This window comes from Eleutherodactylus coqui, chromosome 1, assembly GCF_035609145.1.
Source record: "Eleutherodactylus coqui strain aEleCoq1 chromosome 1, aEleCoq1.hap1, whole genome shotgun sequence".
Lineage (NCBI taxonomy): Eukaryota > Metazoa > Chordata > Amphibia > Anura > Eleutherodactylidae > Eleutherodactylus > Eleutherodactylus coqui.
The window spans coordinates 431,001,161-431,016,392 of NC_089837.1; the positions used below are offsets into that span (position 1 = coordinate 431,001,161).

Sequence of the window (15,232 nt, forward strand, 5' to 3'; positions counted from 1 at the left end):
GCAGTGCACAAGATATACAATACCCCTTACCATTTGCCTTGATCTTATTTTGTGGTTTCCCCCTATAAGGCCATGTTCATACGAGACACATTCATTGCAGAAACTCTATATGTCAGAATGGGGTTGATTGCAGCGAACTTTTGGAAGTCGATGGGCCAGGCTCAGAAGTTTCTGCATCAAATCTGTCATGTGTGAATATATCCTAAAAGTCCATTTACACTGGCAGATTGCCTATAACGAGCATCAGCTGACAACATAGCAAGTTGATCAGCGCTCATTAGTCTTACATGCTACAAGTATTGCTGATAGCGGTCATCTGTATGAACCAGTTTACATTGTGAGCAGCCCTTCCCCACTCCCACAAGGCCATGTGCCGCTGACAAACCATCATTTTTATGCCCACATAGGAGAGGTGATGAATGATGAACATTCTATTTTGTCATTACTAGGTATATCTACACTGCATAATGATCAGGAACAAATGTTTGTTCGGCCGATCATCGCCCCGTTTAAAAGGACCTTAGAAGGGAAACTGTCATGGGGTTGAAAGGTGAGGGACACAGCGCTGGAATAGAGCGGCCGGTGAATATCAAAACACAGAATCTGTTTCCTCACGTTTTAGCCCCATAAAGTAGTTTATGGGGCCCGAATGTCATGACAGGTTCCCTTTATCCTTACGGCTGAGCGGATGAAACCATAGTCTGCGTAAGCGTTTCAGAGTTTGCCAAAGGAAACTGGAGAAACCTCGAGAACGGTCATCTCCGATCCCATGCCTGCCACAACACAAACAGCGCAGGAGTGAAGCCTAAACGTCTGCTCCATACTAAACGATCCAAAATTGCAGCAACAAGACATGCTTTTGTAGCAATTGCTGCAATACCCCATGATAAAAGACGCCAGAATAGAACACTACGCGCATCCTCACATCCCATCATAGCAAAACCATGCACTACCTGCTCCAGGAAATAAAGCATCCTTGATCATCGAAGTGTAGTAAATGTCTCATCTTTACATTTGCAGATTCCGTATGAATAAGAAATCTGATTAAATGAGCATTATTATAGGTGCAGCAGACTGAGGCGCGCCCCACCGCCGAGATGAGGGCGATACCCCGCCTCACCGCCAAGATGAGGGCGATACCCCGCCTCACCGCCAAGATGAGGGCGATACCCCGCCTCACCGCCAAGATGAGGGCGATACCCCGCCTCACCGCCAAGATGAGGGCGATACCCCGCCTCACCGCCAAGATGAGGGCGATACCCCTGACAGAACAGCAATCCACTGCAGTTCCTTAAGGATGCAGCTCCACAGCAAGATAAGCATTAATGGCGACACCATTGCTGAACTACTACCGATTCTACATGAATGGGGATAAATCATACAAGCTGCTTAAACATCTCCTCTCCACCGTGCGTTGCATCATGTAGTAGGAGGTCTCCAGCCTGTCCATTAATCCTGAGCCGTGCCATGTTAGTCACACCTCACATCACTAAGCCGTGAGCACTCATCAAGACTTCATTACGTAACTATTAAAAATGCATTAGACAGATGGCAGAATGCAAAAACAGCCGACCATAGATACAAATATTGTCATGAGCAGAACACTGCAATAATATGGAGAAGCCCTCCAAGGATTAAACGACATACTAGTTTTCAGGACTGTATAGAAATTGTCCTGCTATGCGCTCAGTATATGAAGCATGGCAGCCGCAGGGTGTTTTCAGTCACACGATGCCACTTTCCCCACTAAATATAGACGACCGGACTGTTCAGTAGGAGTCTGTAGTCCACAATTGTCCTCCTGACTATGGACTGCTATAACATAGGGAAAGCATTGGCCCGGGATGAAGGCTTCTGTTCAGTGGTAATCACATATGAAGTACAATTGTTGCGTGCCATGTAGTATAGCGGTAACGGCAACAGATAGAAGGGATTTATGGAGATTAGGAAAAGTCCTGCCATTTCTGAAATTGCAAAGTATATTAGAAAATAATCACTATAATGACATTTGCCCATATTCCGATTGATGCATAGAAAAGAATTTCAACCATACACAGCAAAAACTAATCAGATTTAAAGAGGCATTTGCTATTGCTGACTATCCTCAGGATAGCTCATAAATAGTTGATCGTCGGGGAGCTAAGCGCAGGATACCCAACGATTACCTGATTCTCGGACCCGGTCAGTGCAGTAAGCCCGGATATATCAGTCATTAGTGGTCCAGACCAAAGGTGTAACAATGGCTTTCCATCCATCGAAATCAATGGGAGTCATGCTTTCTACTACACTTACGACTGACCGCAATGAAGAGCTGAACCGTGTTCCAGCCCCTACCACAGACGATGTCCGGCCTTGCTGCGCTCGCTGCTCGGGAACCTCACTGATCAACTATTGATGACCTGTCCGGAAAATCTTTTCTTATGAGGTGTCAATATAAAGGACCTTGTACACCAGCCGATGATCGTGCATGAACGTACGAGTGTTCATTTTCCTGATTGGCCCGTGTGGATATGCTAATGGTCAGCCAACACTCATACATCAGCTGATCGCATCATTCATGCGTGGGTGCATCAGCAGCATTATTTCCCTGTATAGAGAGGAATGTGCTGCTGACGAATGCCACAGTATAGGGAGGAACGATAGTATCAATGATAGTGCCCATACTAGCGATCCTCTGCCATGTCACTGAAACAACAAGTGCCCATCGACATGCTGGATTGTGGATTGCAAAGAATCAGCCTCTGTAAAAGGACTTTACAGAAGCAAAATTGTTGTGGGCGTTCTGCAACGGAATACCCGCAGCGATGACAGTGGAGATCCGTGGCAGACCTAGACGGTGCGGACTTGGCCAGGTTTTTAAATTGCAGATCGGCAGCGAAGTTTAACCCTTGCATTGCCAGGGTCAAATTCCACAGGATAAATAGACATGCTGCGGATTTAAACTCTGCAGCATTTTTCAAGAACGCTACGAATTCTTTGCAGAAAATTTCCACCAAAGATTGTTGAACCCCCTCCACGTGGCTTGTACTGTGAATGCTGCATAATTCACTCCACAGGAATGGACTACATACATCCATAGGGCTGTCTTCTCCAAACTGCTTATTGCATAGTGCGATATCTGGCATCACATAATTTAGTCCTTGCTTACAAATCGCTCAACTGCGTCTACAGTGGATGTAAAAGTCTACACACCCCTGCTAAAATGCCAGGCTTTTGTCAGGTTAAAAAATCCGACAGATGGCCCATTTCAGATTTGTTTCCACCTTCAGTGCGACCCGTTATCTGTACAAGTCCAATGAAAACCAAGCGCATCATTTAGGGTGGAACAATACAACAAAACTAAACATAATGTAGTTGTATAAGTGTGAACACCCTCCTAGATTTGGTGGTTTATACAATACGTGTACAGAATTAGCCAATCACATATAAAGTTCTAGAAAGATTTTCCCGACATTTTCTTGCATTTTTCAGCAAAAGCCGTAAAGGGCTTACAGATCATCAAAGGGAACTGACTGCTGGAAGGTACCAGTCAGGAAAAGGGTACCGTACAATCTCCAAGGCATTACATATGACTTAGAACACGGTGAAGCCAGTCATTAGGAAGTGGATTAAATTTGGCACAACAGTGACATCACCAAGAACTGGACGTCCCTCAAAAATTGATGAAAAGACCAGAATAAAATTGTCCCAAGAGGCTGCCAAGAGGCCTGCAGCTCCTTTACTGTTGCTGTAGGGATTCCTGGCAAGTACTGGTTGTGTAGGGCATGTGACAACCATCTCCTGTATTCTTCATATGTCTGGGCTGTGGGAGATGGGGGACAAGATGGAAGCATTTTCAAACAAAGAAATACATCCAATCCAAGAAATATGTGGGAGAACATGTTAGTCGGATGAGCCAAGGTTAAACTGTTTGGCCATAATTTCATAAGGTATTTTTGGTACAAAACCAATACTGCGCACCACCAAAAGATCACCATACCCACAGTGAAGGTGGTGGAGGCAGCGTTATGCTTTGGGGCTATTTTTCTGCTGGAACTGGGGCTTTAGTCAAGGTTGGGGGGGGGGGGGGGGGGATTATAACACTTGCAAATATCAGTCCATTGTGGCACAAAACCGTCAGGCCTCTGCTAAAAAGCTGCCAATAAATGTCACCTATCAGCTGGATAACGACCCAAAGCATTCCCCCAGATCAACAAAAGAATGGCTTTTCCAGAAGATGATTGAAGTTTTGGAATAACTCAACCAGGGTCCAGACCCGAATCCTATTGAAGATCTGCAGGTTGACCTGAAGAGGGCACTACACCGGAGATGCCCTCGCAATCTGAATTTGGAGCACTTTTGCAAGGAAGAGTGGGCAAAGATTGCCAAGTCAAGATGTGCCATGCCGATAGACACCGACTCAAAAAGACTGAATGCTGTCTTAGAGACAAAGGGTACCACAAAGTATTAGTTTTAGGGTGTGAATATTTATGCAACCGCTTTAAATTTATAATATATATATATCACACACACACATTTTTTTTTTTCCAGATTTCATTTTTTTCCCCAATGGAATCATACAGATAACGGGTCACACCAAAGGGTGGAAATAAATCCGGAATGATTGATCTTTGTTGGATTCTTTAACATTACATAAACATGGCATGTTAACTGGGATGTGTAGGCTTCTTACATCCACTGTATGTACAGTATATATACTCAAGACACTACTATAGAAGTTTATATATTAGGCTATAACAGACCATCACACCGAGCAAATAGAAATAGCGCTCAGCGCTGCTTGTGCCGTTTTCTCAGGAAAAAGCTGGACATTTCAGAAGAACCCACGAGACCTGATACCGCATTGTGGTCTCCGTTTATACTGAAAACCACAGCGCAGTTTTATACATAGAGGACATCGTTATAAGGACATGCCGCCATAATACCAAAACAAAAAAATGAGAAAAAGTATCTTGGAAAATACTAAAAATAGGCAAGAAATGATCAGCAATGTTTCGTGACCACACCCTGAACAAGCAGAAAGAAAGGGGCGCACACTGGGGATTTGGAAGAAGGCAGACGGCCAAATGTAGTAAAACGCTTCTGAAACTAAAGCGGGTATGGAAAAATATCCTCAGAAATGGCTGAAGATCACTGAAAGTCATATAATACGGCTGCTGTAATAGACTAACATCTCATGCCAACATCCCAGCTCTCAGGATTTGTAAAACCACGCCACATTTTCCATGTAATCTTCATGTGCCTGCAGGCTGTTTGCATGGGAAATCCTTCATGGCTTGGTCTAAGGTGAAGCCGTGTCTCCTGAAGATCAGCTGTAACTCCCTACGTTCTGGAATCTGCCAACGCAGCGTCTTTCCCGAGGAAAGTCCTACATTCCTGAGAGATCCGGCTAACGGGAGAAATGATCCTACACATCGTCCTACGGGTCTGGTCACGGAAAGAGCAAGCTGAAGTACTCCGACTCTTCTTTACCAACAATGTATGCTTTATTGAAAGTTGACAAGTGCAACAGTTAAATACAATGACGTGTTACAACTGTTTAGAGAACATGCACAACGTATGCATACTACCTTACAGCTCAAATATTCCATTAGGTTAGCAGAAAGTGGTCAGTATCTGGAGTGATTAAACCAAAAAAAAAGAAAAAACTTCAGTGAACTGGATTTTACTTCAGAAAGATACTCACCAGCCAAGGCAAAAAAAATTCAATAAAAGAGTACACAAGACATGGCATGAATCTGCCACATCCTTATCCAGACTGTTGCAATCTATGACTCGCCAGCTTTTGTTGAACCACAAGTCCCAGCATGCCCTGTCAACCAGTATCTGACAGCGCATGCTGCGAGACTTGTACTTCCATAACAACTACAGAGCCACGTGTTGCCTAACTCTACCCTAAAACAGTTGTGCGGGTGTGCTCTTGGCTAACGCCTTTACTGCCGGGAGAACCTGCATCTCCAGTTCTTCCGGCCACGTAAAGGGTAGCAGCTTTAAAAAAAAAAAAAAAAACAAAGAAGAAAAAAAAAAATTTCAGTTCATCCAATGAAACCACTAAATTTCAATCTGTACAACCTAAGTAGTACTTACAAGTTTGTCCTATTTTACAGAGTACTTACACTACATACACAAATATACAGTAGGCAAATAAACTTCATTGAAATAATATTCCTATTTTCCAACTGCATCTTCTCAGAAGGGATCCAATCCGATTCATGAGAGATATTGCAAAGATGAAGGGCTCAGCTGACCAATGTGTAGCGAAATCAGGGAGTACACTTCAATATACCTTAACCCCATCGGGAATGTGTCTATGTGGCATAAAATCCTCCTCCGTGGTGCAGAGAAGCTACTTACAGTCCAATCCATTACATTCCAACCTTTATGCCTGCCATAGTTGCACCGTCGACAGCCGTGCAGAAAACAAAGTAAAAAAAACACAAACGAAAGAAGAAAACATGTGAAGGAATGGCAGCTGGCATACAAGGCGGTGTCCTGTGTATGTACAATGTCGCTTGTAGTCCGCTGTAGACCAGACCATTCCCAATGCAACACGCTTCATAAAGGAGGTGGAGTGACCCAGCTCTGTAATACTGAATAGTGGGAAGCTGGTAGTTGCGGTAAGCAGGAGGCACGTAGTACTACCGGCTCCTTATAAATAAGTGCAGATCGGAGGCACATCCAAGGGTGAGAGAATCTGGTGAACTCGGCAGTCACTGAAATTATTAGGACACTTCATAGCTAGAAAAGAAGGCTGAGATTCTGGCCACCTCCTCAGTAAATGTCAAACTCCAAGCACTCACAACCATGCTACCATCAGATGGTATTATATGGGGGCTCTGCGGAATAATAAGACCTGATGGTAACAGAACTCTTCAGCACTTGTCAGGATGGTGTAGATGTACGCTCGCTGGATAGGTCATCTTATGGACTGGAGAGCCCCAAGGGATTGTGAAGAGCTAAAGCAGCTATGCGGGTGGGCCCGAGCTTTGTGAGGCTGGCTGTGCCGGTGCCGAGGTGCTTGCTGCAGGCTGTGATGATGAGGAAGATGAGGAGGAGGGTGGAGAACCACTCTGAAGCTGAGCCTGGAACTGGGCGAGCTGCTCGGGGCTCGCCAGGGTCTTTAACAAGCTGTTTTCCTGTTCCAGCTGCGAGTTCTTCTCAATCAGCTCCTTGATTTGCTCTTTGAGGACTTCCACTTCTTCCCTTACAGCGTACATCAGGTGGCTCTTAACCAAGTCCTAAAGCAGTAGAGAGCGGTCATTAGTCCATGCCAAGCAATCGGGACATTGTACAATGGGGAAAGGGTACAACACAAATGAGGCTTGTCTCACAAGACTGGATATCTATTGCGGAATCCGCGGTACTAGGCACACATTAAAAGAATAGAACATTCACATATCCACTTAGATGAGCAGATAGCGATTTATGAGAGTGGATATCGCAGGTAGAGATGAGCGAGCGTACTCGGTAAGGACAGATACTCGAGCGAGTATCGTCCTTACCGAGTACCTGCCTGCTTGCAAAGATTCGGGTGCCAGCGGGGGAGAACGGGAGGGAGATCTCCCTCTCTCTTCCACCCGCAACACAGCGCTCACCCACACCGGCACCTAAATCTTTGCAGGCGAGCAGGCAGGTACTCGCTCGAGTATCTGTCCTTACCGAGTAAGCTCGCTCATCTCTAATCGCAGCTATTTTTCTGTGTGATCTGCACGGACGGCTTCCATTGAAGTCAATGGAAGCCATCTGACCTGCAGCCTATCCGCAATGGACATTGCGGATAAGCTGCAGGTATTTAAAAGAGAAATCTGTACTGCCCATGACCGAAGGCGAGCGCCCGCGCTCATCGGCAGTACATGAAAACAATGTACGAGAGGCGGGGGGGGGGGGGGGGGGGCACCAGCTGCGGTCGGAGATGGCTCCCACTGCGGAATCCAACTCTACAAGAGCCACGAGAGGCATCATAATCAGTCCGTCCTTCAAACTGTCTCTTCCTTTAGCCCCGGCCATTGACTCAAAGAACTGCATTTGTGATTCCAGCCTTAGGGGTTCGTTCACATGTCACTGATTTGCTGCGGATTTTGTTGCAGATCTGTTACCACTTCAGTTGGAATTAAATCTGCTGCAGATCTATACCAAAATCTGCAGCAAATCACCGACATGCGATCCATCCTAATACTGTGCATCTCTTTGGGGCCAAGATACGGGAAAAAAGGGTCTACTTTACCCAATAAAAAGGGGAGGGACAAAAAGACCCCCCAGCCCCCAGGCATTTTAGTAAGTGGTCCAGTGACATGGACCACCTTCAATGGATTACTACCCAGTGTCCATTTTCTAGGCTCACTGGTTGCAGACTTCTCCGATTTATCCGGACTGGTAATAGCTCTCAGCATCACTGATGGCAGGACTTGATATAATTATTAGTATATGGCATTTCTATAGCACTTGACACTAAAATCTAGGACAAGCCACCTTGAATATCTAACCATATGAAAATGCCCCGAGACTCCGCTCACATCTACATGGTGGTTTCAGATTTCTTGTTCACATTATAGAACAGGAAAACAGAATCCATGCTGGGAAGTGATGGGTCCTATGTGGGACGAGGCGGCAGCGGGCGGACCGCACTATGATGGCGTCCAGTCTGGCTTGGATGATGCTCTTTCGGTATTTCCCAGGTGAAACAGAACCACTAACCTGGCATAGATGTGAAACACAATGCCGAACAGATGATGATTAGTGCCCCCAATGGGATTCAGGCAGCATCACCACTGACACTACAAGGCCCACCACCCGGGTATTACCCCACTAAAACCAGCTCATTTACTAATACTTGCACCCCGTTCCTACAATATGGGGTCTGGACCTCCTGCTAGCGTTAATGGAGTAAAATGAGATGTTTTAATAATAATCTCTGCCAGAAGCTGCAAACAGAACGGGACCAAGTACTACATTTCACCAGATATGCCAGGCCAGCCAGGACAGTCACCCTGGGCTTAAGCAGAGCCACATGTGACCCACCTGGATGAGGACTACCTAGAAATACTGCTGTGGCTGCCAGTACCTATGTGCTGGTAATGGGGATGAGGCGGACGGGGCAGCCAGTGGCAGCCATGGCAACAATATAGACCACAAGCACATCTAATCAGCTCATTAATAGGGTTAAGAGGCTATAGAGGACCGGTCACACGTGACAAGTCACAGAACAGGTGAATTATATAAAAACACAGCTACCAAATCACAGCGCAGCTTTCATCTTACCACAGCAAGTTTCAGATATGAAAGCTGAGCTCTGATTGGTTGCTAAGGACAACAAAGTTGTCCTTTTATTGATAAGTGGCGCCCCACCCCCGCCATACAACTGGGGTGATGCGCTAGAAAACCTAAGGCTTTTTTGCTGCAGTAACTGCGGCATAAAACCAGCATGTAATCTGCCACCTTAGGCCGCTCTCACTGCCCACTTTTTTTTCCGCAAACGCTGTGCTAACAGCAGGCCAACGCCTTTATTGATTTTAATGGGGCTTCGCACTCCAGCAGGGCATTTCTCACCACAATTTTTGCGCGCTGCCTGCTCTATTTTCACGTGTTTTAACGCTTTTTAAAAGGCCCCTCATCACAATGGCGTGCATTAAAATCACTGTTGAACGCGTTAACATGCGCTCAAATACACTGGTAAAACGCGATTACGTATGCGGTGTTTAATGAATACATGTGCGAGCGCGGCCTAATAGTGTGCATGGAGCAGGCGATCTGCGGATTATGTCCTATACCTGTAGGGGGCGCAACATCAGTCACGTCTACAAGTCTGCAGCTTATGAATGACTGATGGTAGAAGCAGGGTAACTCAGGAGCTGTATAGATTTTCTTCTATATACTGTATAATGAGTGAGACAGGCTGCTATCATGTATGTCTGCTGGAAGCTGTATACATCCCCAGTGCAGGGCTGAATGTAATATATATGTATCTCCTCCTACACACAATGCTGTGTGATGCCCGCCGCTCTCCTGCACCCCACTGTCGGCTACGGCAGACAGCATGGAGGAGGACAATAGCCGGCGCCGGGCCGGAGTACGCCGGCTGCAGCCGGTCTGAGCCGAGCAGGTTGCCGCATAGTGTTTTCCTCTGTCAATGACGTCATGAAGTTCTGTCCCCGCCCACCGCACTGACTGCTCGCCGGCCAATGACAGGCCGAGATATTTATAGCCGGGAGTTAAAGCTTCTCCTCCTGCCTAGTAACAGCGAGCAGCGATCGTGCGAGAGAAGCGGCGGCGTTGGCCGGGCATCGCTCCAGTAACAAAGGGGAGCTGTGCGGCTGCCGGCACACACGGTACACACTGTACACTCACCATGGCTTGCTCGATCTTGTTGTCTATCGCTACCACGCTGGCCCCGGAGGCGCTGTAATACAAACAGAAGAATAGTCCGTTATTACACATGTCAGTCCAGGTCCATCGCCATCATCATCCTCCTCACCTCCCGGCCGTTACCTGCTGTCTAGTGTCACCGAGGCGCTGTCTGTGCCCAGCAGGGAGGACAGGAAGGAGATGGAGAAGTGCCGCAGCTGGTAGACCCCTAGATCCATAGCGGCCGCTGCTCTACATCGCAGGCAGAGGAGAGGGGGCAGCGGGCATGGAGCGGTGCGATGCGGAGGATGCTGCGGGAGAAATGTCCCCGCTCAGCGCCGGCCTCGTTACATCACACACCGACTGCCAGCTCATTGGCTGACGCCCTGCTCGGAAACGCCCACACCATCCCAGCCACCCTTTCCCGGCCGGGAGAAAAGGATGGAGGATGGTGAGGAGGATGTGTGATGGAGATGAGGAATGATGGAGATGAGGAGTGATGCTGAGGAGTACTGCGGACATCAGTGAGCGGCTCTACCCTGTACAGCCCGAGCTCGGCTGATAGAGCAGAGCGCATCACACATGTACCGGGGGCATCTCAGTAGGCACCTAGCACCGTGCAGGCGAGCGTGTCACAGCAGCGCCCTCTGGCGGACACAGACAGCAGCTCTATCCCATCCTTACATCCCAGGGAAGAGGGACATGTACTACCCGGCTGGACAAACCAGAACAAAGGAGCCCACCGGGCTGTAACACCCCGGAGAATAAGAATGCAGGGGCCAGTCACCACCCCTCCGCCATCCTCTAGGGGCCAGTCACGAACCAAGAAAAACATTGCTTTTTAATTATTATTATTAGAGATCTTGGATGCCTAAATGCCAACAGCAAAATTCATATTTTGGCAACAATGCATTCTATAGGCCACTCCCACACACAGCATTTTACCGCGATTTCCAGCGTTTAACGCACCCCATGATTGTGACGGGTGATGAGGAGCGCTAAAACACACAAAGATAAAACAACGCTTTAAAAATCACTGCGTTACAAACTCCACGTTCAGCGCTGGTCTGCAAGGCCCCACTGAAATCAATGGCAGTGTTGTCCCGGGTCGCCGCAATAATCGCGGTAAAGACGGGCAAGTGTCAGAGCGGTCACAGCCAGCCTGTTACCACCATTAGGGCAGCGTATCTAATGTGTTAATGCGGTACACCGCCTACATTGATTCCAATGGGGCTCCACAGACCTGCGCTGGAATGCGGCGTTTCTAATGCAGTGATTTTCCAGCGCTGTCTGCTCTATTTTAATGTTTTGGAAACGCACCCCATCGCCCATCACAATGGTGGAGGGCATTACAAGAACGCTGTAACATGCGGTCAAAAGCGTGGTAAAATGCTGCAATTTCACGTGTTTTGTGATCACACACGTGAGAGCGGCATTAGTGTTCTCTTTTTGTATAGAGAAGGATGGGCAGAAAGGATACAAAATTCAACTATTTCTAATTAAATATAATAAATTTGATGAAACCAAGATTTTTTTTTTGTTTCCATATGACTTCCATAACCCTTCAGCAACGGAAGACCTGGCACTAGCTGGTAATGCAGCTCGCTGTTATCACCTGATCATTACAACTCCCCGTTAGTTCATTAGGGGTAGAACTGACAGAGCGGGCCCAAGGGGAGGACATATACACACGAAGTACATATGTAGCGTAAACAGATGGGGAACGTTAAAGGGTTAACCCACAATGTGGTTTACACAGCCACCCGCAGAATAAAAACAAATTACAATGGAGTTTTCCCATTAAAAAAGGCAGATTTGGCATGGAATGTGTGGTTTCTGCAGCGGAAAATTCTGCTGCAAAATCCACAACATTTCCGCTACTCGGACGCCTCTGTCCTGTGCCAGTCACTGTCCTGGCTGCCCATCAAATACAGAATCCAATTCAAACTCACTACCTTCATCCATAAAGCCCTCCACAGTGCAGCGCCCCCTATATTGCCTCCATCATCTCCACCACCCAGCCCCGGCCATCCGCTCCGCTCATGAAATCAGATTAAGCACCTCATTAACTCAAACCTCTCATTCCCGCCTCCAAGACTTCTCCAGCGCAGCACCAGTCCTCTGGAACGCACTACCCAAAACTATCCGGACAATCACTGACACACAGAACTTCAGGCATGCTCTAAAAACGCAGCTCTTCAGGGAAGCATACCATATCCCCTAAACCAAACCCATCTACTCTGCCTGATAACATGCTCCCCGACCTACCGACTGCAATCCCTGCCAGCCGTAACCAACCGCCCCTGCAGTCATACCGTTTTGGCCATTATTCGGCACAATTTAACCATTGTCTATGTGTATAGCATCCCTCACTCTCCACCTCGCCATACCGTGCACATCTCCAGCCCTTTACCTTCTGTACCACCCCATTATTTGTAGTATGTAAGCTTGTTGGAGCAGGACCCTCACCCCTACTTATTACTACATGTTGGCGCTATAGCAATAATTATTATGAACACACCCTTACATGGGGCGTTTAGCACCCGAATTATGGCAGGAAACAGCAAATGTAAGCAATAGTCGTGTTTACCTGCAGCTGCCAACAGGGCACTTGGCGACAAATCACTCATTTGTGTCGGTCTCATTTGGGTTTTAGCTAAACTGTAAACCAAGTGACTGTCCCACCGTGTGAACAGGGATCCATCAGTCTTTGAGCGACCACCTGTTTACTGAGATCGAGGGCGAAAACGATCCCCAACCTGCTCCGCCTCTATTCAAGGAACGCCTCTTATTTGGGTGTGAAATGAAGGCGCGATAGTCGCTGGGACAGTTGTCCCACGTACAGGGACCTACAGGGTGTATTCACGTGGGCCAGAATGCCGTGTGACTTCTGTGTCCAAGACAGGCAGAACTCGCACGGAAAAAAACCCAGGTTCCTTCACACGTGTAGTTTTTGACCGACTCTGGCTGGGCTCACACGAGCGTATGTGTACAATGCCGCAGTTTACCACTGTGAGCGGTTTTCCAATGTGCCTGTCAGCATATCTCATGCACACCGCCTTGCGCATTCTTCCTGTTTCTCGGTTTTCCCATTCTGTAGATTAGCGATGGTGCATATAAATGCTGCACATATAAAACGTGATTGCGTATGTACAGCCCTCATTACGCACCCATGGCGCACAGGGCTCCGGCGCATGTAATACGCAGTAAACTAGAACATGCAGTGGTTTTTTTAATGCGCGTATTATATACAATGTAAATACTCAAATTGAGTGGATCAATGAAAATCAATGTACTCCTGTGATCCATTCAGCGAGTATTCTGCTCGTGTACATCGCGTGCAAAATATGCAATTAAACTCCGCTTGTGTCAGCCTACCCTTAGCGTTTGAAAAATCGCTGTGCCTTATTTTCATGCATGTCTGGCACAAGAATGGCAGATGTAATATCCCACACATCGGGCATCACCGTTGGTCAGTAAAAAAAAAAATAAGCCAACCCAGAGCCATTTGAAGGATATTTGGTTATAATTTCATTGTCTCCGTTTTTGATATTCATAGAACTTTCTGTCTTTCTAGTGGAGGGCATCCTCCATGTTGTACACACAGCAATCACAGGGTTAACTTCTCAGATCACATCCAACTGTGGGGGCTCCCAGCAACAGGTCTCCAAAGGACCCTCGATTTGATGAACTAGCTTCAATTGACGGAAGGCTTCAGGGCTTCTTCACACGGGCGTATTTGCGCACACAATATTCAGAATAGAACCCATTGATTTCAATGTGTTTGCTCACATTTTCGTAGTTTGTGCACGTAAAAAACACACAAAAAAACCCAAACTATTTCTGCACACCAAAGGACCCCATAGAAGTCAATGATGAATGCGCAAATGCGTGTAATAGGCAAGGAGAGGTGGTTTTTCCTGCACAAATACGCAGCATATTACACATCTGGAACTCAGACAAACTAGAAATGTTAAGTTTTGGGTGTTTGTTTGCTGCGCACCAATGAACATGCCCTGCTGGCAGAAAAAGGAAAGGAAAATATGCCAATATGCCTGCAACACAGCATAGTTTGTTCTGCAAAAACGCGGCGCTCAGGAGTGCGCCAATGTGCGTGTGCTCATGTGGAGGAGCCCTGGACAATACGGTTTTGATAAACATTGGGTTATATAAGATCTGGTAGGTCGCTGATTCACACAGTAAGTCATGGACGCGGAGGCACTTCCTCATGGACTGGAGATCCTGTTCTCTCCGTCTGGTAGGCCGTGTCCCGGCACACATGACACCACCGACTCCTCACAGGGTAGTAACTAACAGATAAGAACATACATGTTTGGCCCATGACACTTCTGGCATTAATTTCACTGGTGTCAATCCAAAGCCTGCTGTTGGAAGATGCGCCAAGTGTATTAACCCCTTAAAGGGGTTGTCTCACGTCGAAATGGGTTTTGTTTTTTTTCCATTTCAGCCTCCTGATTGGCTGGAATCGGCACACGTGACGGGGCGGAGCTCCGAGGACCAGCTCTCCGGCACGAGCGGCCCCATTCACCAGGAAGAAGACCGCACAGCGCAAGCGCGTCTAAAAAAGCAAGACGACATCAGAATTAGACGGATCCATGGCGATAGGGACACTAGCAACGGAGCAGGTAAGTGAATAACTTCTGTATGGCTCATAATTAATGCACGATGTATATTACAAAGGGCATTAATATGGCCATACAGAAGTGTATAACCCCACTAGCTGCCGCGAGACAACCCCTTTAAGGACGGCCCCGCTTTAACCCCCCCCCCCCCTCCCCTTTCCATTTTTTGTTTTGCCTCTTCACTTGGAAAAGGAAAATCATAAAACTTGTTATTTTTTTTTTTTTACACGGCTACATGGGGGCTTGTT

General features: G+C 47.0%; 1 protein-coding gene across 2 annotated transcripts in view; it reads right to left on the reverse strand.

Moving 5' to 3' along the window:
• Positions 1 to 5,464: 5,464 nt before the first annotated feature.
• Positions 5,465 to 15,232, reverse strand: part of TSC22D1 (TSC22 domain family member 1) — an 82,461-nt gene continuing 72,693 nt past the window's right edge. Inside the window, exons 1-3 of one of the 2 annotated variants that reach the window (XM_066581870.1) lie at positions 10,486 to 10,908; positions 10,345 to 10,396; positions 5,465 to 7,238 (exon numbers count right to left, since the gene is read on the reverse strand). In XM_066581870.1, the coding sequence (XP_066437967.1) occupies positions 6,966 to 7,238; positions 10,345 to 10,396; positions 10,486 to 10,580 (420 nt within the window). In that variant the 5' untranslated portion in view covers positions 10,581 to 10,908 and the 3' untranslated portion in view covers positions 5,465 to 6,965. Of the gene's footprint in view, positions 7,239 to 10,344; positions 10,397 to 10,485; positions 10,909 to 15,232 lie in introns of those variants that run through there. The other variant, XM_066581863.1, reaches the window with a different exon arrangement.